At 42.0% G+C, this 23,233-nt stretch overlaps 3 protein-coding genes across 4 annotated transcripts in view; 2 read left to right on the forward strand and 1 right to left on the reverse strand.

Moving 5' to 3' along the window:
- Positions 1–7,825, forward strand: part of Ctnnal1 (catenin alpha like 1) — a 57,075-nt gene extending 49,250 nt beyond the window's left edge. Inside the window, exons 13-19 of one of the 2 annotated variants that reach the window (XM_034502097.1) lie at positions 1,081–1,131; positions 1,231–1,385; positions 2,913–2,961; positions 4,799–4,855; positions 5,461–5,574; positions 6,172–6,255; positions 6,378–7,825. In XM_034502097.1, the coding sequence (XP_034357988.1) occupies positions 1,081–1,131; positions 1,231–1,385; positions 2,913–2,961; positions 4,799–4,855; positions 5,461–5,574; positions 6,172–6,255; positions 6,378–6,437 (570 nt within the window). In that variant the 3' untranslated portion in view covers positions 6,438–7,825. Of the gene's footprint in view, positions 1–1,080; positions 1,132–1,230; positions 1,386–2,912; positions 2,964–4,798; positions 4,856–5,460; positions 5,577–6,171; positions 6,256–6,377 lie in introns of those variants that run through there. The other variant, XM_076934944.1, reaches the window with a different exon arrangement.
- Positions 7,826–10,989: 3,164 nt separating this feature from the next.
- Positions 10,990–16,165, reverse strand: Abitram (actin binding transcription modulator). The gene is made up of 6 exons (XM_034502098.2): positions 15,786–16,165; positions 15,038–15,089; positions 14,419–14,548; positions 12,918–12,994; positions 12,718–12,787; positions 10,990–12,630 (listed from the first exon to the last, which is right to left on the reverse strand). The coding sequence occupies exons 1-6, from the start codon at positions 15,898–15,900 to the stop codon at positions 12,493–12,495; spliced, it is 582 nt and encodes a 193-aa protein (XP_034357989.1). The 5' UTR covers positions 15,901–16,165; the 3' UTR covers positions 10,990–12,492.
- An 11-nt stretch (positions 16,166–16,176) lies between these two features.
- Positions 16,177–23,233, forward strand: part of Elp1 (elongator acetyltransferase complex subunit 1) — a 56,575-nt gene continuing 49,518 nt past the window's right edge. Inside the window, exons 1-4 of the mRNA XM_034502099.2 lie at positions 16,177–16,348; positions 18,888–19,050; positions 20,238–20,390; positions 22,773–22,854. Of these exons, the coding sequence (XP_034357990.1) occupies positions 18,901–19,050; positions 20,238–20,390; positions 22,773–22,854 (385 nt within the window). The 5' untranslated portion in view covers positions 16,177–16,348; positions 18,888–18,900. The remainder of the gene's footprint in view (positions 16,349–18,887; positions 19,051–20,237; positions 20,391–22,772; positions 22,855–23,233) is intronic.

The raw sequence follows: 23,233 nt of genomic DNA on the forward strand, positions 1-23,233 counted from the left end.
AGAACACCCATACACTTGAAATAAAGTTCAAAAAGTTAAAAATTTTGATCTTTTTCTTAAGCTAGACAGGCACATGAATGTTTATTTGGCTGAAATTCACATCTTGCATAATCATATGTAAATATATATGCCGTGTGTGTGTGTGTGTGTGTGTGTGTGTGTGTGTGTGTGTGTGTGTGTAATTTGCATGTGTTTCCACTAAACAAATGGCTTTCTCTAGCTATTAGCTAGTCTCTATTGGCCTCCCTGTCCTTCCTGTTCTAACTATGGGAGCTCCTGACATGTCTGAGAGTAGGAGAAATTATCACTGTGGGCTGTCATCTCCAAAGAACTTTTGAATATATATTTCAAATAAGCAGTGCTATATAGTTGGTGGTAGGGTACATTGTGGCTCTGTGTTGCTGGAGTTAGCAGGAATCTCTGAACAAGCCTGGTGACCTATGATAGGCTTCTTTCCTTCTAGAGGAAATGCACTGAGTTCCCAATAGTTATGCGAAAACAAATGTGTCCTTTCTTTAGGAGACCGCTGAGCACTGGCTTATATTAAATCCTAAGTTCAAAGTATCAGGTCTTTACAGCATGGGCTTCAGGATTAGCCACTGTGATGGCAGCAAAACCAGGGTATTACAATTCAGTGTTGAAGGCATCATATTATAGAGTCAGTCATAAGCAGTTGGAACATCAAATGACATTTCATCAGAATCATTCAAATGTTACAATAATATTACTGTAACAGAGAAGTCAGGGAGCTCTGGGGACAATATCAGTGGGCTCTGAGAATATTTTAGGTGCTGGCGTAAGGTCCTAAAGACCCTTCGAAAAGAAGAGGGCAGCTAGTGACACGGAAAGCAGATTGGACGTTACCCTCTGCCTTTGTTCCCTTACCCCTGCATTCCAAACTGATGACTTGCTTTGAGCAGAAGTCACCCAGTAGAAGATTTACAAGTGTAGTTACCTGTTTAATTTAGCTATCTGCTGGGTATGATAAAGTTAGGGTTCCTCACAAGTTTGTATGTTTTCTATTGACGGTCTTTCCTCACAATTAAATACTAAGGCTTTCCAATCTTTTTATTGTCACAGAAGAATAGTACAAACCTGAAATTACTAAAGCCCGACAAACCCGATTCAGAGGTAAGCTCTTTGGTTGTGTAACAGTCTTGTATCAGTAATGAGACAGAGTTGTGAAATCTTCCATCCGAGGACAGACCAGTGATTAACGTGTGTTTGTAGGAGCAAGCCAAGATAGCAAAGCTCGGGCTGAAGCTGGGATTGCTCTCCTCTGATGCCGACTGTGAAATCGAGAAATGGGAAGATGAAGACAACGAGATCGTTCAACATGGACGGAATATGTCCAGGATGGCCTATTCGCTGTACTTATTTACTAGGTATGCAGTGCCATTTTGATTTGTTTATGTGTTTGCTTATTCAGCTATTTTTGAGACGGTCTCAGACGACAGCCCAGGCTGGCCTGGAACTTGCAGGAATCTTCCTGTCTCGTGCTCCTGAGTACTGGCACTATAGGTATGTACCATAAATAAATAAAGCTTTACAAAGTTAAGAAAAGATGGAGACGTATGAGGAATAACCCCATGGAATAGCAGAGGCTAGCTGCTCTGTGGCCTGGGATATGTGGTTTGGGGTCAGAAATACTAAGGCTCAGGAAAACAATTCCTGTAATGTGTGAATATATGCTGCCTCGTTCACTTAGGCATGTCTTTATAATGTCAGTATCTCCTTGTGGTCAAAGCACAAGTTGTTATCTTACCAGTGTCTGCATGTTTCCCCACCATTTTCCTTAAATCCTGTGGCATACCAACCTCACCTAGGTCCTCCTTGCAAGCCTATTTGCTACCCTTTCATCTCGAGGAGATTTGTTCTGTCCCTAGGCATGTTTATAGCCTTTCCTTAGGCAATTGCTTGAAATCATTATAACCATTTATATAATGTAGTAATAATTATTTCTATATAACAATTCATATTTCTTAATAAAATATTTAAGACAGTCTAGTGCTTTTCAAGTTTTCTTTGTAACATTTGATGTGATTCAGTTGCCCCTCCCAGCATTCTTCAGAAAACAGGAAGGATCTGCTTGCACCTCACAGCTTGTTAGGGGCAGAAATTGCAGCTGCTGGCGTGTGCATCTCCTGATGTGTACCTAGGCCATAGCTCCCTCGTGCATCTGCTGGTTGTTCTGTTGGAATTTACCCTTCATTTTCCAGAGTTCCTAATTCTTGGTAGCTTTTAAACTCCTGAATAAAGCTGGTCAACACAAGTAGTATTATGATTATTTTCTACATTTAGAATGGGAATTTTAGGGCTGGAGAGATGGCTCAACGGTTAAGAGCACTGGCTGCTCTTCCAGAGGTCCTGAGTTCAATTCCCAGCAACCACATGGTGGCTTACAACCATCTGTAATGGGTTCTGATGCCCTCTTCTGGTGTGTCTGGAGAGAGCAATGGTGTACTCATATACATAAAATGAACAAATAATAATAGGACGGGAATTTTATATGTGCCCCATTGAATCTTCCAGGTTCTGATGCTCCTTTCATTGTATATGAAATGCATGTGATTGTGACATATAGCAGATCTCATATATTTATTTATTCATGAAGCAAAATAAAATCAGCCTGAAAGGAGAAGTAGCACTAATCACCTGGCTGATTTCAGTTCTCTCTGCATTATAAAATTAACATATATGACTTTAACTTAGGAAGAAATAATTAAAGTTGTTTTAAGAGAAAGGTCACAATACTATGTGTGTTCATATTATTCTTTACAAATTGAGTTCTGCTAATATACAGAATCCTCTAAAACATTAATGTTCTATAAACCAACTTCCAGGCTCATATTTATATTTATTTATATTTATATTTATATTTATATTTATTTTAATAACTCATTCTTTTTCAGAGGAGAGGGGCCACTGAAAACTTCCCAGGACTTAATTCACTTCCTAGAGGTATGTTTTATTTTCACAAGTACTCAGAGAGATAAGATCCTGTAGGATAAGAAGGGAAAGGTGACTGAGGGTGGTTGGAAAGACGTGTGTAAGATGCCATTTGAGTAGGCGCATTATTGAGGTGACAGAAGGGTGAGCGGGGTCAGGGCATTTCAGAGGCAGAACAGGTGTGATGGCAGTTACACCATGAATCTTGCAGAATCGGGAGGCCATGTAGATGAGGTGCTGAGCCGTAGTGGAGTGGAAGGCAGGGCATCTCCACAGAACCCTAATGTTCTTTGTTTGCAAGCGTGAAGGTGCTGAGCCCGCTCAGCCTTGGGAAGCAGTGGAATGATCTGATGTTCTAAAAGGCTTTGACTCAACTAACACTATAAATGCTAATGACCTTGACTGAGGTGTGGTACATCAAGGTAGGGCATTAGGTTTAGGGAGTGGAATTCAAGCATTGTGCTTTACCCATGTTGAATGCAAAGGCTAGTGTCAGGAATGCAAAGAGATTTGGGAGTTAGCAGCTTTCCTGTGCTTTTATAATGGCTGACATTCTGTCAAACAGCAGGGAAGCTATGAGACCTGAGAGAATGTGGAATGATGAGGGATGAGAGGAAGAGAATTGTGCAGTGCTGGCCAAAGCTAAGAGAAAGCCAGCTGCCTTCCCTTTCAGGGATAGAAAATGTTCAGAGGGTTACTTCACCTTGAGATCATGTTAACTGCCAATGGCAAGGTATTAAGCTACCAGGTCAAAGTTCACCCCTCTACCCATATTCTTGATCTAGCTTACTACCAGGACTAGTTTTCTTCCTAAATTGTGTGTGTGTGTGTGCGCGCGCGCGCACGTCCGCGTGGCCTTAGAGATCAGAATAAGGTGTCAGATTCCCTGAAGCTGAAATTACAGGTGGTTGGGGCTGTGTGGCTCTGTGAGTTGAATTTGGGTTCTCTGAAAGAACAGTGAGTACTCCTGCTATCCCAGCCAAGCCTTGTCTGTAACCCCTCCTGTGACATTTTAAGGGGTCTTAGGTGTTCTGCACTTTAATGTGGCCTGACTGTCCCTTGCTCTTGTCTGGCCATGGTTTTCACTCCCCTCCTTATAAAATGCAAGGTGAACAGACAGAATTAAAATTATAATAAAATGTAACCATCTGATTGGTCCTCTCACAAAGTGGGTGAGGAATGTGTCTGGAGGTGAATTCAGTCACATTAGGTGGAAACAGCAGAATTCCAGCCTGACCTCATTCCCCGGGATTCATGACTCTTTCATACTCGAGAATCTTAAAAAGTGATGTCATTTGACAATTTTATACATGTGGATAATGAACTTTGATGTTATTCTCTCCCTCTGGAACTTGCTTTTTCTTCTTCTCATGTCATGGTTTTCCTAGTCTCATGTCTCTTTTATTTTTTATAACCCGCTGGTTAACTGGGCTTGCTTACATGTGTACAGTTGTGAGGTTATTTACTGAATCAAGTTACCAGTAGCTACACGCTGAAGAAAAATGGCTCCTCTCTGTAACTGGAGATCTTTTGAAGTGATCTGGGGATGCTGTCAGAAAGGAATAAGTAATTTATGAGGCTGTGGACTCCAGGTCCATTTGGCTCTACAGAATAACTGGAGGTCTTTAGGTATAGAGGAGCCTCTCTGGGGATTTTGTCTTAGGTCTGGGAAAATTTCTGATTCTAGCTAAACCCTTATGTTTCCTGTGATACAATGAGTAACTTCTGGAGCTCTGAGACTCATTCTTAGTATCTGGGTTATTTTTCAACTGCATGAAAGAATTGAGAATATTTGTTTAACTATCCAGGAGACATTGATCTGAAATAGTGATGTTTCCTTCTCTACCAGGTTTTTTCTGCAGAGGGATTAAAGCTTACTTCAAGTATACAATCATTTTCAAAACAGGTAACGCATGTCTCCCTGTCCAGTGCTAGTGATTTTATATGCCCACACTGGAAGCATTTTACTAATACATAAAGGTATATAGGGCATAGGCTAGGAGCAAATTTAGAGAACATTCTGTTATGTTATCCTGTTCTTTTGTTGTTCTGTTATATTGTGTTATTTTTTGTGTGATTATAAATATTCTTTGGGGGGGTGGGGGGGTGGAATGGATCTAGCCCAGTGGAAGACCTTGTCTAGAATGCACAAAAACAAAATGTCATAATATTCATGGCTTGTGGAAATGAAGCCATTCTATGAAATTCATATATATATATATATATATATATATATATATATATATATATGAATATATATTTTAAAAAGCACTGAGGGAAGAAAAGATATAGGTTGGATATGGTGTAACACTCAAGAGACTAAAACAGGTGGGTCTCTATGTGTTTGAGGCCTACCCAGTATATATATATTACCAGATATATATACATATATATTAATTACCAGGTAAGCCAGGGCTATGTGTGAGATGCTTTCTTTAAAAAAAAAGAAAAAAAAAGTATAAAAGATAGAGTTTTGTTGAGATTGTAATAACTTCCTAAATTCTATTTCAGCTAAAAGATGATGACAAACTTATGCTTCTCCTGGAAATAAACAAACTAATTCCTCTATGCCACCAGCTTCAGACAATAACTAAGACATCTTTGCAGAGTAAAGTGTTTGTAAAGGTAAAGGAGAGGGTGGATTATCTGGGGGAAACACTTGAGAATGTTTCCTTCTCTATCAGTTTAGCTCCAGCCTTTGTGCTCAAGCGCACAGAGTCTGTTTCCTTGTTTCACATCTGTCTGAAAGCAGCTGCTCTGTGACTGACCCCAGAGAGTAGCAGGTCACCAACAATTAGATTTGAGGCTGCAGATGAGTTCCTAACACTGAGCAGCTACTTGAGCCCTTCACCTGGCGTCTTCCCCTCTCTACGTCATAAATGCCTTGGAGTAGAGGCTCTTGTAATATAGCGGAGGAATTTGGGCAGAGTGTAAACAACTGCAGATTAGGGGATGCACTGTCAGTGTGTGGAGTGTTTTGAGAAGCTTATGCATAGCCTGAAGTAGAACAGTGTTGTTCCATTGTCCTTCTGGGGTTCCTTGAGACAGGAATGAGACCAAGAAGCCAGCTCTATCCTCGCTCTGGAACCTCAAGTCCCCACAGGTACCCTGATCTATACTTCTCAGGACCTTAGCTCTCTCATGATGGAGAAACTTGATGATGTAGATGATAATGGTTTGGGAAGTCCTGCTGTTAGAATGACACTCATGCTCTATCTGTAGGTTGACAAGTGTATTACAAAGATAAGATCCATGATGACTCTCGTGGTCCAGCTTCTCTCACTTTGCTATAAGCTACTGAAGAAGGTGAGATTGTTTTTCTGTATTCAGCTTTACTAACTTAAAGGAACGTGACAGTGTGCACACTTCACTTTACAGTTTGTTTTCAGAGCACAGCAGAAGTTAATTGTCTTAACTCTTCCCTGCAGATGGAAAATAACAAATGGGTCTCAGTGACAAACAAAGATACCATGGATGGTCAAACCTGAGCAGCCTGGAGTTCGTCTCTGGAATACCATGTGGCACAGCTGACATTTTAAAAAGCAAATGATCCTTTGTACTTTGATAAGTCTTTTAAAGAGAATGCTGAAATCTTTCTTTTTTCTGATCTTCAGATTAGACAGTCATGTTGCTATGGTGGTTGCTAAGATTCTAACAGCAGTGCAATTTGAAAACAGACACTGTGCTCAGGGTGTTTTTCAGCACACACCAAATATCCCAACTGTCTTAATGGCGGCTGAATCCCAAAGAAGCAATTGCAAATGCACACTCCCCTTTGGCTTCCTTAACTATTTTTAAAGCTGATTATCTACAACACTAATTTCAGCAGAAAATAATACAGTGGCCTTGTTGAATGCAGAGTTTTTCTTAGGCCTGTGGACTCTTCTTCAGTTCTTGTTGAAGCAGGATAAGGGTCTGTCCCCCAGTGCCTGGTCCCAGATCACACCTGCTAGCACTGTTGCTTCTAGTGAGTATCTCACTGAGTAAGGTTGTTAGGCTGCGTCTGTCCCTTCCCTACTTCTGGAAGGAAAACCACAGGGTCACTCCAAAGAACCCTGGAGCAACTTCAGAAGAGATGGCTTCTTATTTTAGCTGTGGTACACATAGCTGACCAGGCAGTCCTGAATAATGGATGGAATCCTAAGTATTTCTTACTGGTTTCAAACACTTTTGAACTACCCTTCTCAGTATTGATGAAATGAAAGTTGCAGAAGACAGAACATTGGAACCAAGAGGCTGTTTAGATTGCAGATACCTGTACACTGTATTTTATGTGTGTGGAATTGGAATGCTCATTATAAAATAAATATTTTTAGTCTTTTTAACATTAGGGTTTAAACCTTTTCTTGGGCTGGGGAAATGACTCTGCTGGGAACCTGTCGGCCTTATAAGCTGTGTCATAAAGCAAGGAAAAGGTTGCCCAGGAGATCACCCAGCTGATCTGCTCTAACTATCAGAACAAGGGCTGAGAGGGAGCACGCGCAGTACCAGTGTGTGCTATATAGAAATCTCACACCTTTAGCTACCATCACAGATGTCAACATAACCAGTCTTTCAAAAACATAATCTTGCAGGCAGCTGTTATAGAGAAAGATTGAATGGAACCATCTTCAGTGAAATAGACAGGATTGTTACCGACACGTGTGAGTGAAAATTCTCTGATTTCTTTTTAAACTGAAAAGCAGAATGCTAACTTCACCGGATTCTCAGTGTTACACTTTAGCAATATAGCAGATCCCTCGACAAAACTGTTAAGGACCATCAGATATGTTGCAAAAAACACCATTATCTTTGACAACAAAATAGGGTTTATTAATTAGTATTAAACATCATGTGATAATGTAGACTTCAATAAAAATTGAATGTTCAAACTGAATTCATACTGACTTGCTTAATTTTGATCCATTCTCAAAATTTAGAGGCAGGCATACTGACCAGTGACAAAATTATAAAGTGCCATTTCAACCTGTATTGTTTTACGTGCTGCATTTGAAAGTATTTCTAGCGTGGTTTTTAGTCTGGGAAGCAAACATTCTCTTAACTTGAAATAAAATGAGCGAAGAAAAATACAACCTGTGAAACTGATATGGACTCATAGCATGAGTCTCCGAGAATCCTTTCTGCTACTTAAAGTGAGGCTCTGCTACTGTGTGCCTAGTTTTCAGTCTAGCATGTTCCCTGTAGATGGTAAAATTAAGGGACGAAATTCACTGTAGGCATAATTAAGGGACAGTCATTCTGACTCTCAGGTTATAAGAAGTGTGTCTTATGAACTAAAAGTATTAAAAAAAAAATTTCCCTACAAATAATTGCAAACTACAATCTGAAAATGGAATATCATTGCCAAGGGGGCGAGGAAACTGGTCACATGACATCACCAGCTCATGAGGACAGAGGAGCTTACAGATCAGATTCTCAATCTGTGAGAACATTTAAGGGAAACTCAGTTTTGCCTCCTTTTACTTATAGGGAGCTATTTCTTTCTTCTCAGTAAACCTTGCTTGGCTGCACTTAAAATTATTTCATTAAAAACAGGGCAATGACAGTTATTTCATATTTTGTTCTTAAAAAAAAACTTCAAGATTTAAATACTTTGTTTTAAATTCAGTGTAAATGTCTAATCTAAAGCCAGAACTTCATAGCTGGGTTGTTTTTGTTTTGTAGCTTAATAGTATAAAAATCTTGTTCTGCTCTAATACACCCATGCCTCTGGATGACAGACTCAAGTACCTTCATTACTACAGATTAGCTGTCACCAAAATGTGCAAGATGGAGTCACTACCATGTACGCGCAGGAGCCAGACTGACACGGCAGCATGATTCTTCCATTTGCTGGAAGAGCCCTTGAATGCTTTCAAAGCTTCTCTATGTAAAGTGGAAGGTAGACTCTACATCCCTACCTCTCCCCAGCACCTACAGGGAAAGCCACAGTGGAAAGGGTGAAGCTGAGCTTCTTCATTTCACTTTGAAGCAGATTTGGGAAGAGCAGACAGCTTATTTTGTTTTTCCAAAAATATCAAACTGTTAAAATTACACTTGAAGTGAGGGGCTGGAGAGATGGCTCAAAGGCTGACAACGCTGGCTGTTCTTCCAGAGGATCTGGGTTTACTTCCAAGCACCTACATGGTGACTCACAACCGTCTATAAGTCCAGTTCCAGGGAGTCTGATGTTTTCTTTTGGCATCTACAGGTGTTCTATGCATGTAGTGCACTTGCATACATGCGGGAAAACATGCACATAAAAAGTCTTTTTTAAAAAAGTTGAGGCAGAAGTATTAAGTGTGCCACAGCATTCAAGCACAGGTTAACAGACAGTTTGTTCCCTGGTTATAGGAATGTAAAACCTCAAAATATTTCTCAAGAGCTTTGTGTTTTTTAATCAGAAAAGCATTCCTTATTTGCCATTTGTTAGGGTAGCAAGAGAGAACAGTGAGGCTGGAGAAATGGCTCAGTCAGTGAAGTGCTTGCCTCCTGCTGTAGACTGAAGGAAAGATGCACCCCCTCCACAGTCTCAAGTATTGGAATACTTGGTCTCTAGCTAGCTACTGCGGTGCTGGAGGAGGCATGTCATTGGGACAGGCTGTTTGTTTACAGCCTTGGTCTACCTCACTGCGTGCGTCCAGTGTGTGCTGATGTGGTTGCTCAGCTTTTTGAGCCTGCTATCATTAGCATCTGGTCCCTGGAGACTGTAAGCCAAAATAAATTGAGTCGATTTGGTCATGGTGTTTTATCCCAGCAATAGATAGGCAACTAATACAGAAGCTCGTACCAACAAGTGCGGTTGTTGCTGTGAAAAAATGTAACCATGTTATTGTTGTTTCTTTGTTGAAATGTGAAACTCTGGAACTTTGGACCAGAAGGATGGTTGAATGCTGAGAGCACCATGAAACAGTACTTGCTGTTCTGAACCTAGAAGACTGTAGTGCTATGAGTAACATGGACAGTAGAGGCCTAGCTCCTGGGGTTAGAGGGAAACAGTCTCTATTGTTCATGTGACCATTTGGCAAAGAATCTGGCTCCTTTCTATCCAAGTCCTAAGGCTTGGCATGAAGCTGAATTAAAAAGTAATTGGACCAGCCGGGCGGTGGTGGCGCATGCCTTTAATCCCAGCACTTGGGAGGCAGAGGCAGGCAGATTTCTGAGTTCGAGGCCAGCCTGGTCTACAGAGTGAGTTCCAGGACATCCAGGACTACACAGAGAAACCCTGTCTCAAAAAAACAAAAACAAAAACAAACAAACAAAGTAATGGACTGATTTCTCTGGCATTAGCTTTTCCAACACAGTATAACATTGATCAATGAAAACAAGCATGTTGGGGGAAAATACCAAATGTACAGCTTGGAGAAAAGAGCACAGAGAAGCTTAATATTGACTTAATTAAGAACACTGACTGTTCTTTCAAAGGTTCTGAGTTCAATTCCCAGCAACCATATGATGGCTCACGACTATCTGGAAAGGGATCTGATGCCCTCTACTAGCATGCAGGTGTACATGCAGATAGAGTACCCATACATTAAAATACAAAAAGCTCCTCCTAGTGGTGCAGCTAAGGAAGAGATGGCCCGCTGACCAGCTCAGCTACCATGCAGGCCCAGGTCTCTTCCATCTGTGAAAGGGCCAGTCCTGCTGTTCCAAAGCTGCAGGATCTCCATAACACAGGGCAACAACAGAATAACTGGGAGGAGTCCTGGTAAGGATGCAATATTGATGATGTCACAGAAACCAGAGATCTTGAATGGGTGGTCAACCATTCACTGCAATGCACATTTGCAAGTGAGGATGTATAGACAGAGGGACATACTCTGAAATACTACTTTCTAAGCTTTGTGTGTGTGTGTTTTATTTTGGGAGGAGGTTGCAAGGGCAAAGGGCTGATATGAGGGGACAGGGAGATCAGGGACCGGGGTGCATGATGTTAAACTCAGAGTTAAAATAAAAGTCTCTTGCTCAACACTGGGACAGTGGGAGTTGGTCAAGGTGAGAATCCTTTCAGATAAACTTCTACTCTGTGAAAGAACCTGGCTTTTTGCTAGGAGAAAGCAATACCATATAAGAACTGCTGTGGATGTACTCAAAGGCAATGAAAGCCAACAGTCTAATTTTTAAATATTTTCTACATAGTACTAGCTTTGCAGGCATAAAAGATGCAAGAATAAAAAGTCAGGATTCTTCCTGGCTTCAGAAAATCATTGAGGCCAGGAAACATGTGACAGAGATGGAGTTTTTGCATGAAGGCCATGAGAGGCCACTATGAAGCTGTCAGGGTAAAACCTGGGTTGTGGCATAAATTCCCAAGACACTGGAAATACAAAGCTGTGAGACACCTGCCAGGGCAGAGCTGCACAGAGCAGAACCATTAGAGAACGATCTGTTACAGGCAGCAGAGCTGGTAGGTCAGAGGCATCTCAGAGACTAAACCCTTAGATAATGGGTATGGAGCTGCAGGGTTTAGCTTTTATCATGCTGCTTTTATTCTTTGGTCCAATATCTCATCACTATGCCATCTTCCCTCCTTTTAGAATGGGAATGTATATTCTGTGTCATTGTATGTTGGAAGTATGTAACTGGCTTTCTGACTTACAGGGCAGACAAGGGATTGCATTGAGTCTCAGAAGAGGCTTTGGAACAGTGATAAGACTGTTAACAACAACTATGAGAACTTTTGATATTGGACTAACTACTACATTTTGCATGACCTGACTATGGTCCTATAGGCATGATGGGGAGAATGTTGTAGATTGAATGAAAAATGAACCCCCGATAGACCTAGGTATTTGAGCCCTTGGTCCCCAGTCGGTGGTACTGTTTAGGGAAGGTTATGGAACTTTTAGGACAAGAAGTCTTGCTGGGCAGTTTATCACTAGGGGCAGTTTATAGCCACATTCTCCTTCCAGTTCACTCTGCTCTTGGTGTGTGGTAGAGGTGCTATCTCTCAGTATCCTGCTCTGGCTACCATGCCTTCCCATTATTGTGGTCATCAAGTCTCTGGAATTAATAAACCCAGACAAACTCTTTTGAAGTTGCTTTTGGTTGTGGTATTTTATCACAACAACTGAACAGTAACTAATGCACCTTGAAAGCACAAAGCCCAGAGTTTGGGTTTCCAGGCCCATATAAAGCTGGGTATGGTGGTGTGTACTTGTAATACCAGCCTTGGAAGACAAGAGGCAGAGGACCCAGATACTTCCCTGGAAGTACATGAGGTATTTGGCAAAGTTCCAAGCCAATAAGAAACTGTCCTTAACAAAGATAAAAAAGCACTTGAAATTGTTTTCTGATGTATATGCAAGCAAACACCCACAAGTGCACTTTCCAGCACACAAAGCAAGTGCCTGGGCAAGGCAGATCTGAGAGCCTGGATACAAATGGGGACCAAGGCTTGTGATGTTCAGATAAAGGAGGGAAATTAGGTTAGATGGAGGCTGAGGCTTCTCCCATGGCTGGGCAGCTGTGAGGAATGCTTCATACACACTGGCTGTCTTCAGTGCACTGATGGTTTAGGCCAGGTACAGTGAGAATTCTGTATTGCCTCCATAAAAAGGCTCAGGATGCAGTGGTTGTGGCGTTAGTGCGTTTTACCACGACCTCTTCATACTGTTGCTGTGTCAGCAACCCTTCCGTTACGCTTTTACTTTCTTCAAATTTGGGTAATACAACTGCAATGTAGCCTTCCGTGGATGGCTGGGGAAGAAAACAGAACCCTTAGGAATGCCTGATGAGTTCTACAAGGCCTGTGGGCAGGGCTGTACTTCCCCGACTCTCCTTTACCTTTTCTTGAAGAAGAGACGGCTGATGAAGAATGTTTTCGTTCACTTCCATCAACCGACCTCTAACACAGCTGATTTAAAAAAAAAAAAAAAGAATTTTTAGAAAAAAACGTTTTGCCAGTAATTTTTCCTTTGGTGAACGCAGGCTTTTGAGGTTAAAGCACTAAGCCTCTATGGGATGGATGGCTACAACATGCTTACCTAGATATAGTATATTCTTCTCCATCAGAGCAGTAAATCTTACACAGAGGTGCGAGCTCTGTTAGAAACTGTGCCCCCTGGGTAACGAGAAGAAAAAAATTTAAAAAAAAATTGTGCATTTCCATTTTTCTCTAACAGGTAGCCCTCACCATTAAACAGGATCTAGTCTTGGAATTTGTATTTTACAGCAGAATGATTTAAGTACATAAAACCATTCATGTACTTCAGCATAATAACCTACTATGTGCTAGGTACCATATTAGAATAATGGGTAGTTTAGTTAAAAATGAATATGTATTTGTTTTAATCACAAATGAGAAATCTAATACGAATAGGTATAGAGACTTCAATCTATAGGATAATTCATTGCAAGCAATATTATAAAACATTATGACACATGCCAGCAGTATCCTACAAACTTAGTTTCATTAAGATACCTACCTATCTTTTGCTGAGTGTGGTGCTTTTGCTTTAATCTCTGTGCTCAAAAGACAAAGTCAGGTGAATCTCTGAGTTTGAAGCTAGCCTGGTTTCCACATTGAAGTCCAGGCTAGTCAGGGCTACAGTGAAACCCTGTCTCAAAAACCACAACAACAAACTAAAAGTATTGAAATGATCCTTGTCTTTTATATTAGAAGTTAATAGGTAAAGGAACTTTACATGGTCAACTGCTAAGACTTTTTGAAGAAGTAATATTTTTCTAACTAAAAAACAAAACTAGTGGGCTGGGGAGCTAGCTCAGAAGGTAAGACTATCTCCTGTTCTTAAAAAGGACCAGTCCTTTCTTAAAAAGGTTCAGTTCCCAGTACCCACATGGTAGCTCACAACTACCTGTAACTAGTTCTACAAGATTGACAAGTTGCCCTTACCTCTGCAGGCTTCCTGCACGCACGTGTCACAGACACACATAAATAAAAATGAAAAGTTTAAATAAACCCCAGAAAACTAACCAAAATGCATACCCTTTAACTATTAGTACCACATTTTAACATACTTCCTGACAGCATGTATGGTCATTGTTTCAGATACTCTGGAAGATGGGTAAATCAAGGGTACTTTGACAAATATCTCTAAATGAGGCAAATGAGAGTGTGTTTCATGCACTGCTCTCTTTTTAAGAATTTAAGAACATGGGCAGCTGAAGGCAAGATTCTTTTTTTATTTTTGAGGTTTTTGTTATGTAGCCTTACCCAACCTGGGACTCACTATGTAGCCTCATACTTGCAACTGTGCTACCTCAACCACCCAAGAGATGGGATTACAGGCAAAGGCCAAGGCTCATCTTCCATCTCATCCCTCTGAGGCTAAGAAGAATGAGAACACAGAACCTTCTGATACTCACTCCACTTCTTGATACACTTTGGGGGTAGGGAAGGAGTGTTTTTGCTGAAAACTTACGTTGAACTGCTAGAAAAAGTCTTATGACTGACTACATCCATCATAGCATGAGTACAGAAAAATCTCAGTAGAAAAGAAAAATCACAGAATGACAGAAACATACCCGCTTAAATTTCCCAGATACTTTGTTCTCAAGTCTGCTACAGTTGTTACTGATCTGATAGGAAATACTTTGAATGGTTTTGCCACTTTGAAGAACGGGATGAGATCCTGCCAGTGTGATGACACATATTCTACAAGGAGAAAAACAGTCAACCCTGTGTCATGGCATGGCCGGTATTCCTGCTGAGAGTTGCCTATCCAAACTGACCTTCATCCAGTGCAATTATTTCTTTCTCTTTGCTGTGACTGGAGCCTAAGTATAGCATAAGTAATCACAGAGGAGGAGAAGACAGAGTTGAATCTCCTTCCCTGGAAAGGGAGCAGTACCACAAGTCTTTAGTAAGCCGGGGTAGCAGAGAAGCAAGGCAAGATTGTGTGCACAGAGCACGACATGTGCCCCCACAAGGAACCATTCCATAGGTCAGGCAGTACAGTGTTTGGCACAGGTTGGCCAAGCAGTATATGACTGCACCAGACTTGTTCCTCCCACCACACTCCTATAAATACCATTTCAACACCCTAGAAGACGATTTCATGAATGCTCACACCCAACCCAAGACCACACCTGGCTAACTACCAGAATGAAATTGTTGATAATTTAAAATTCCTGGTTTGCTTACCGGTTGGAGTGCTGGAGTATACAGTGGTCCTCACAGGGTTTTCCTTTAACATCTAGAAAAATAACGAGTTGCTGGTTGTTGAATTGGTATTTACTATTACCACGTGATTACCTTCTTTGGTTCACGGCGATAGTTCATTATGAAGCTGATCACAGTGGTCAAAGTAAATAAAGCCTAGGAAGTATTTTAAGTGACCAGATAGAATCCTTTATTCAATGTTAAGGCAAGAAAGGTTATTAACTCCTCCATCTTTTCACTTCCCTGAACTAAAACGGCTCAAGGAGATGCTAGAGGAGGCTCCCCAAAGGTGGTATCGGTATTTCCTTGGCACAAAGAACACCAGTGAAGCCTACTTCAAAATGTCCAGTAGACAATATGCACAGTTTCTTCTTAACACTAGATACTACTTCTTAACATTTCTTAATGTTCTCTCCATGCCTAAGGTTTCTTCCCGACTCGGTGTAGGATTGATCTCTCCAAGCACACCAACACTTAGCACTGTATGGAAGCCCAGATAGACTAACGCAGAGTCCCTTAGTTTAGTTAACGTCCTTTCCTGCAAACATCCCAAACGTGGCATGCTTCCCACGTCGGGATGCGCCTATTTTAGTTCTCCACCAGTGCAAACCTGTATTCCTGGGACTAGAAAGCTCTAGGAAGAGCACGGGTGGCTTACATAGCGTGGCAGAAGTGCCTGCGGCATCCACCCCGCACAGTAGAGCAGAGCTCACCACCATCCCGCACTTACCCGCTTTATACCAGCGAGTGAAGTAGCGATCCACAAGGGAGGGTGGCGGGGATTCGGTAGCTAAGACTATCTCTGGTGGCGCTAGCCTGGCTTCGGGACAGCGGAGCTCTTCCATACTGCTGGTTCAGGTTCGTACTTCCGGTGAGTGGTAGCGCGGTAGCGTCTTGCGCAAGCGCGCGTGACTTCCAAGCCCTTGGCCAACTCCCTCCCACAACCCCAGTCACCTGCGCTCCTGGACCAAAGCCCAACTGTGGAGCAAATAAAACTGGGCGTCAAAGGGCTGAGGGACAACAGATAGCAAGGTCCTTCTGCCTCTACCGGGTGAGGGTCCCCGCCATCACAGTCACTCCTGGAGCTACTGAGGAGGCGCGTCTGGCCACACCCACCCGATGACGTCAGCCAGCGCGTCTCGCGGGTGACGCCTCGTCTGCGCCTCCTTTCTTGTGCTACCTAGAGGGTTTCGCCCATCAGCGGATCGTGTCTGTTGTCTCCCGTGTGCATTGGCGATTCCTTCCAAACCCAGTTCGTCGTGAGGGCTCGGAGCCGCCGTGAGGGCGTCGTAGGTGAGCATTCGCCCGTCCTAGTCCGAGCCGCTGAATGCGGCCTGGTCCTGCCATCCAGGACTGTTTTGGTGCAGGGGAGTTGCACACGCTTCTGCCTGCGCGCGCCGGCCGGGCGGCGTGGACCTCTTCTTTCCTCGATCGGATGCTTTCTGCACACTTTTCCCCTCAGGCCTTGTTGGGGCGCTGCGGGACACAGCTACGGGGGATGGGGGTCCGGTCCCTGAATTGCCAGTTTCCTTGTAGCGTGTAAATAAAACCTCTACCAGCTAATTGGTTAGCTCGTCGGGGGAGGGTGATAGGTAATAGAGGCCTCTGTGCTGTGCTGTGCTGCGCTGCGGGTCCTTTCACGCATTTGGGAGTTTTCTGTGGAATAGTGTATCTCGTGCTTCTCTAGCTGGTATACCTAAGCTGAAATTTCTGTGATGGCAGTGATTGTGTAGTCTTTTGTCTTAGGGCCTACCATTTGGCAAGTTTTGATGTAAGTCACATAACGGATCTTAGGTATTGTGTAAAGGAGTCGTTTGTATAGTGAGAACCATGTTATATAACCAGCGTATACCTCGATGTGTAAGTGAAAGAAAAAGAGGCAAAGGCAAATTTTAGCTTGTGGAAACAGAGACGACAGTAAGCTCCAAGCCAGGATGAGCTATTATTTGATAAGAGATCAGCAGGTTCTCTGTTTTTCAGGTTTCGTTTCATGGGCTTGTAAGGGTCAGCTTATGATAATATCAGGAGATTGTGAGTTTAATGTTCAGTTTGAACTTGTTCAGTTACAACGAGGTATATAAATCTGTCTAATCTTCCTTTTAGTGAGCTACCTAGTCTGAAGGTAGGGGACTAAGGGAAGAAAAAGGCTCAATGGTCAGAATTTTGGGACATGATCAAAGTTGTATGAAACGACCTTTTAGCACATGTGTGGGTGGAGCCAAAAGAGTTGTAGTTGGAGGTGCCAAAGGAAGGCTATTAGCAGATTATGATCCTGCAAGCATTTGGAAGATATTCCTTTCCTAGCTTTGAAAGCATTGAGAAACACAGGACTATATAACTCCAAAAAGTTAAATGAGTGAGGAGTATTGGAATGACCGTTTAGAGAAGTTTCTGTTTTCATGCTAAAAGAATTGGGGCATTAGAGAGATTATTGAGTTTGCCTTTTATCATGTGCATGAAGTGACAAGGAGGCCAGAAGAAGACTTGGGATGCCCTGGAGCTGGAGTTATAGATAGTTGTTAGCTGCTGTGTAGGTGTTGGGAACTGAACTCAGGTCCTCTGGAAGAGCAGCTAGTACTTATTAACTTCTGAGCCATCTTTTCAGACCTGAACTCAGATGCTTCCTAAAACTCAGATTGCTTTGCTGTGTTTTATCAGTTAGGGTCCAGTCAGAAAAGTAGAGGCCACATAGTATTTCAGCAGGATTTATTATGAAGAATTACTTAAACTGCTATAGGAAGGAAAAGAAAAAGTGAAAAACAAGTAATTTAGAAGGCAAGCTGAAGGAAGCGGTTTCCATGGGTAGGGAGCACTCCTAGGGCAGATGTTGGCATCATCAGGACCTAACCCTCATAGAAAGGCCCTGTAACCCCAGGACTCAGACTCTGGATTGATGCTAAGAAACTCAGGATGAAGGTGTTTGCAACCCTATAGGAAGAACAATAATATCAACCAACCAGAGCTCCCAGGGACTAAACCACCAACCAAAGAGTACACATGGAGGGACCCATGGCTCCAGCTGCATATGTAGCAGAGGATGGTCTTCTCAGGCATCAATGGGAGGAGAGGCCCTTGGTCCTGTGAAGGCTCCATGCCCCAGTGTATGGGAATTTGAGCACGGGAGGCAGGAGTGAGTGGGTGGATGAGGGAAATCACCCTCATAGAAGCAGGGGATAGGGGATGAGTTAAGGGTTTTCAGCAGGGTGGGAACTGGGAAAGGGAATAACATTTGAAATGTAAATTTAAACATCCAATTAAAAAAAAGGTGGGAGGAAAAAAAGAAACTCAGGATGAGGCCTGGGGCTAGATTTCTGTGTCTGGGGAAGCAGCATGCCTGATTAATGCTCCTGCCTCTGAGATGGCAGTACCAGAGTCTGGGACCCAGGGTTCCTGTAAAGGTAAAGGCAGGTTGTTGGCATGGCAGTCACAGTTACAGACAGATAATCAGAAGAAGTCTGTCATCTTAATTTGCTGTTACCTTTTATCATTTCTATTTTGGAGTCTATGGATACAGAGTAGCACAGATGTTGATGAGTAGACACCAAGTTCATGGAGAGGGATGTGGATCATGGCAACATTGGATCAAAGCATATGCTATGGTTATCATTTGATTATGTCTCCAGATTTAACATGTTGTAAATTAACCTACAGATTAGCCCTGTGTAAAGCTAGAAGCTTTAGGAAGTGAGTGTGGCCGTGTATATGCTGTTCACATTAAATAGTACCCCCTATTATTCTAATAACCACTTCTCTCCTTCCTGATTCATGCTCATTGTGAGGAAGGCCATTTAGGCGTTAATGTTTCATTGAGGGAAATTTTTTTTTTCTTCAGAAATTGCTTCATCATGAGAAATCTGAAGTTGCATCAAACCCTGGAATTTAGGGACATTCAGGCACCAGGGAAACCTCAGTGTTTCTGTCTGCGAGCTGAACAGGGGACGGTGCTGATTGGCTCAGAACGTGGACTGACAGAAGCAGATCCTGTGAGAAGAGAAGTAGGTCACTGATGTTGATGCCTGCTCCTGCCTTGGCCCTGCACTTGCACTTGTTTTCCTCCAGACAAGTCTTTCTCCCCATTAGTCTCCTTTAGGTCCAGAGTAATTCACATCCTCCTGAATACCTTCTCTTTGCCTTGTGTAGATGGCTTACTAGCTAGAACTTAAAAATAGTAGCCAACTTTTAACTCTGCTAATTTTGTAAGCTAAGTTGGTAAAGCTCTGACCATATATTTTATGTGGGACCTCACATTTCACCCTGCCTAATTGTATTGTATTAATGATCGATTAGGAATCTACGTGAATATTGTCCATAGAGCTTTTACATTTTACTTATTTTGTGGTGCTGTGATTTGAAACACCTTACCTGATTTGGGCGTCTAACACAAACTGGCTAAAATCTCAGTCCTTAATGCTAGATCTGACATGGATATTTCTGAATATTGTAAATTGATTCTGATAAGTTCCCTTGGTTATTTTTTGCTACTCATGCATTTTGTTTAAGTGATTGATTGTTGTTGCACACGTTGTAGAAATGACAGGCAACTGCAGTTAGGGGGCTAGACATATTCAAAAGTAGTAAAGGCCCTGAGTTTGCTTGCCCATTGAAGAACAGATGTGAATAAAGGGCGGGTACAGTCATTAGCTGCATTTTCATAGGGTGTTTTTACACAGAGCATACTTGTGTTTTTGTTGTTAGTAATGGTGGTTTGGGTTTTTTTTTTCTTTAAAATTTTTTTTTTTTTTGCAAAAAGAATTTATTAGGTATTCTCCTAGTTAAAAGACAATAGAGTTCTAATATTTCTAAAATGAAAGTTTGGGTTTTAATCTAGAGAAAATCCTCGCTCGGAAAGCTTATATGTTATAAAAGAATCATTAAGGTCTAAGGAGATGGTCAACGGTTAAGAGTACTGGCAACTCTTACAGTGAACCCCAGTTCAATTCCCAGCACCCATGTGGCAGCTTGCAACCATCTACAACTCCAGTTCCATGGAATGCCACACTCTCAACGGGCACTAGGTGCACACACATGGTCCACATACATCATGCAGGCAAAATACCTGTACACATAAAATAAAAATAAGTAAATCTTATATATATAAATAATTATTAGGAACATGTTATTTCTGGAACTCGGATAGCTCTTGAATGTAAACACTGATTTGCTTACATGTGTTTCGTGAAAGGTGAAGACTGAAATTTCTTTGGTGGCAGAAGGTTTTCTTCCAGAGGATGGAAGTGGCTGCATTGTGGGTATTCAGGACTTGCTGGATCAGGAATCTGCCTGTGTGGCCACCGCCTCTGGGGATGTCATAGTCTGCAATCTCAGCACACAGCAGGTAGGTGTAAGGCCTGGTGAGGAGGAAGTATCAAGTACCTTCGGCTAAGCCAGGTGTTTGTATTGAGGTCTAATTTATAGCCATGACATTAAAATATTTGCAAATTAAATGGCTATGGTGATATTTCAGAAGCTAAAAAACAGTTTAGTCTCCTGCATCCATTAATCAGACAGTCAAGTTGGGACACTACATTTTAAATTAGAACTTAAAATTGAATAAAAACTAATCCTTCTTAGGGTGTGCTACCTTTTACCTTGATTTTTCAACTAAGAAACTCTGAATTCTTTAACTGGGTTATGTTTTCTCTTATGAATTCTGATAGGATAATTTTAGAGTCTAATACAAGCACTACAATAATACACTATTGCATTCTATAGCATATTTGTCATAATGCACTAATTATATTATATAGAAAGGTACTGGAAGCATATTCTAAGACTTGAGGGGAGTAGGCTGCAGCCTATTGCTTCTTTACACTAGAATAAGACTGATTTTGGGTTTCCATGCTCTCATCCTCCTCTGTCTCTGTCTCTGTCTCTGTCTCTGTCTCTGTCTCTCTCTCTCTCTCTCTCCCTTGCTCCCTCCCTCCCTCCCTCTTACTTCCCTTCCCCTTCTTTTCTTTCTTTGTGGCAGGGTCTTACCATACATTCCTGGCTGACTTTCAGCTTAGAGAGCCTCCTTCATCCACCTCTTTAGTGCTGTCCTGCCTTTCTTATCTTTTTGTCCTAATCTTTTCTTCTTCTTCTTCTTTTTTTTTTTTTTTTCAAATGTATGAGCGTTTTTCTTGCATGTGTCTCTACACTACATGCATTACTGGCCGGCAGAGGCCAGAAAAGGATATCAGATCCCTTGGAACCGAAGTTACAATGATAATAAGCTGCTATGTGGGTGCTGGGAAGTGAATCTGGATCCTCTGGAAAAGCAGCCAGTACTTTTACCCTCTGAGCCATCTTTCCAACCCCTTCTCTCTTAAAAAAAAAAAAAAAAGAAAGAAAGAAAGAAAAAGGAAAGAGGGAAAAAGACAAAGACCCACACACACACACACACACACACACACACACACACACTATGATTATGTGTGTGGGTGTAGCAGTGTTATGGTAGGTATGGTGAGCAAATTCCAAGCTTGTGGGAGTCAGTTCTTTCCTTGTACCATGCAGGTTCTAGAGCTTGCACTCAGGTTTTCAGGCGTATGCAGCAGGCTTTATCCACTGAGCGTCTATTCTTACCTTCTTAATTATCTAATTTCCTGATCCTTTTTAAATACTTCTTTGAAGCTGGGCATGGTGTCTCATGCCTACAGTCCCTGCACTCAGAAAGGTGAGGCAGGTGGCTTGCCATTATTTCAAGGCTGCCTTTGCTACATCGTTCCATGCCAACCATGACTCAAGAGCAGTAACAATAACAATGTGTTTGATTACTCCAGTAAGCCTGATCTCTTTAGCACCAGTAGTTGTGTCAAGGAGTTGCAGTGTTACTAATATTGGGATAATAATTGCTGCTTGTAATTAATAAAGGCTTAAATTATGCCAAGCCCCTTTTATGGTTTTTTTAATGCAAACTTTTATTTACTCCTTACTTGTTAAGGTAGCTCGTGATTGGTTTCTCATGTGTAGAAGCACTTGAGGCTTAGATAGCTTAAGTAGCTCTGTCAAGTTCCCAGTTCCCAGATGGAGCTTGACCGTCACAGTCTGTGGTACTTTCACGCCTCAGCATTTCTTTGAATGTGTTAATAAACTTTACTCTTCATTCACGCTGAGAATTGTCAAAGTCTATCACATATAAGTTAACTGGTATTGTTCACATTTAAGTTAGAATTTTCCTTCCAAATTGTCTCTTGATTCCTGAGCCAGCCCCAGTCCATTTTATCTCCATTGAGATCACTCTTTTTCTTGGCTTCTCATTACAGAATCCATGTCCTTGCTGCCTGATGAGATCAGTCGCTGGTCCCCAAATTCCCTTCACCTTTGTCCTCATGCCTGTTTGTGTATTCCTCAGGATCTAGTTGTTACCAAGTTTTAATTGCTCTTTAAGCCTTGACACCTCCATGCTGGTTCCTCAGTGGTTCTCTCTCCTGGCCCTACTGCTGAGCTTTGAGACCTTCATAGAACTCCCCTGGATTCCCCAAGCCGCTGCAGACTCCAAGACTCACTTTATTTCCCAAGAACCTTACTAGTAGCTAAGCCTTTCAGAGAGTCACTGTTTTATGTCCTTCTGCTTACTGTGCTTAATGCTGTGTCTCGTGTCTCAGCAATTGTTCTTTAAGGAACGTCCGGTGGATCTGCCACCTTTGTGTGTTTATATTTTGTTTGGAGGAGTACATAGCAACTTTTATTGAGAAAATGGTGTTCTAAACATCCCTTTTGATTTTCTCCGATGCAGCTGGAGTGTGTTGGGAGTGTGGCCAGTGGTATCTCCGTCATGAGCTGGAGCCCTGATCAAGAACTGCTGCTTCTTGCCACAGGTAAGCTTTTCACTGGTGCCTAACTGACTTTATAAAACATGCTCCTGATTCATATAGACTTGTCAAGTTTCAGAAACTTGGAACAATGATAGCCGATTGTAATGTTAAGGTAATAGAGTCTTAGCACTTACCTCTCTCTGTTAGCATTCGGAGTTGTTTGTGCAGCTTTGTAGTCTTTGGGAGTGAGGAGTGGGGTTGGAGAGCTGAGGAATCTGCGGAGGTCATCAGTCAGTCAGTGAGAGCAGGGCTTACCGAAACCTACTCTAAGACCAGGGTTGGTTTTCCTTCACGTTTACTGAGTGAGTGAGTGAGTGAGTGAGAGTTGCAGTTGAGTTTTAAGCTCTTAAGCCATACTCATGGGCTTGCTCCCATCCTCTGA

Source organism: Arvicanthis niloticus, chromosome 5, assembly GCF_011762505.2.
Source record: "Arvicanthis niloticus isolate mArvNil1 chromosome 5, mArvNil1.pat.X, whole genome shotgun sequence".
Taxonomy (NCBI): domain Eukaryota; kingdom Metazoa; phylum Chordata; class Mammalia; order Rodentia; family Muridae; genus Arvicanthis; species Arvicanthis niloticus.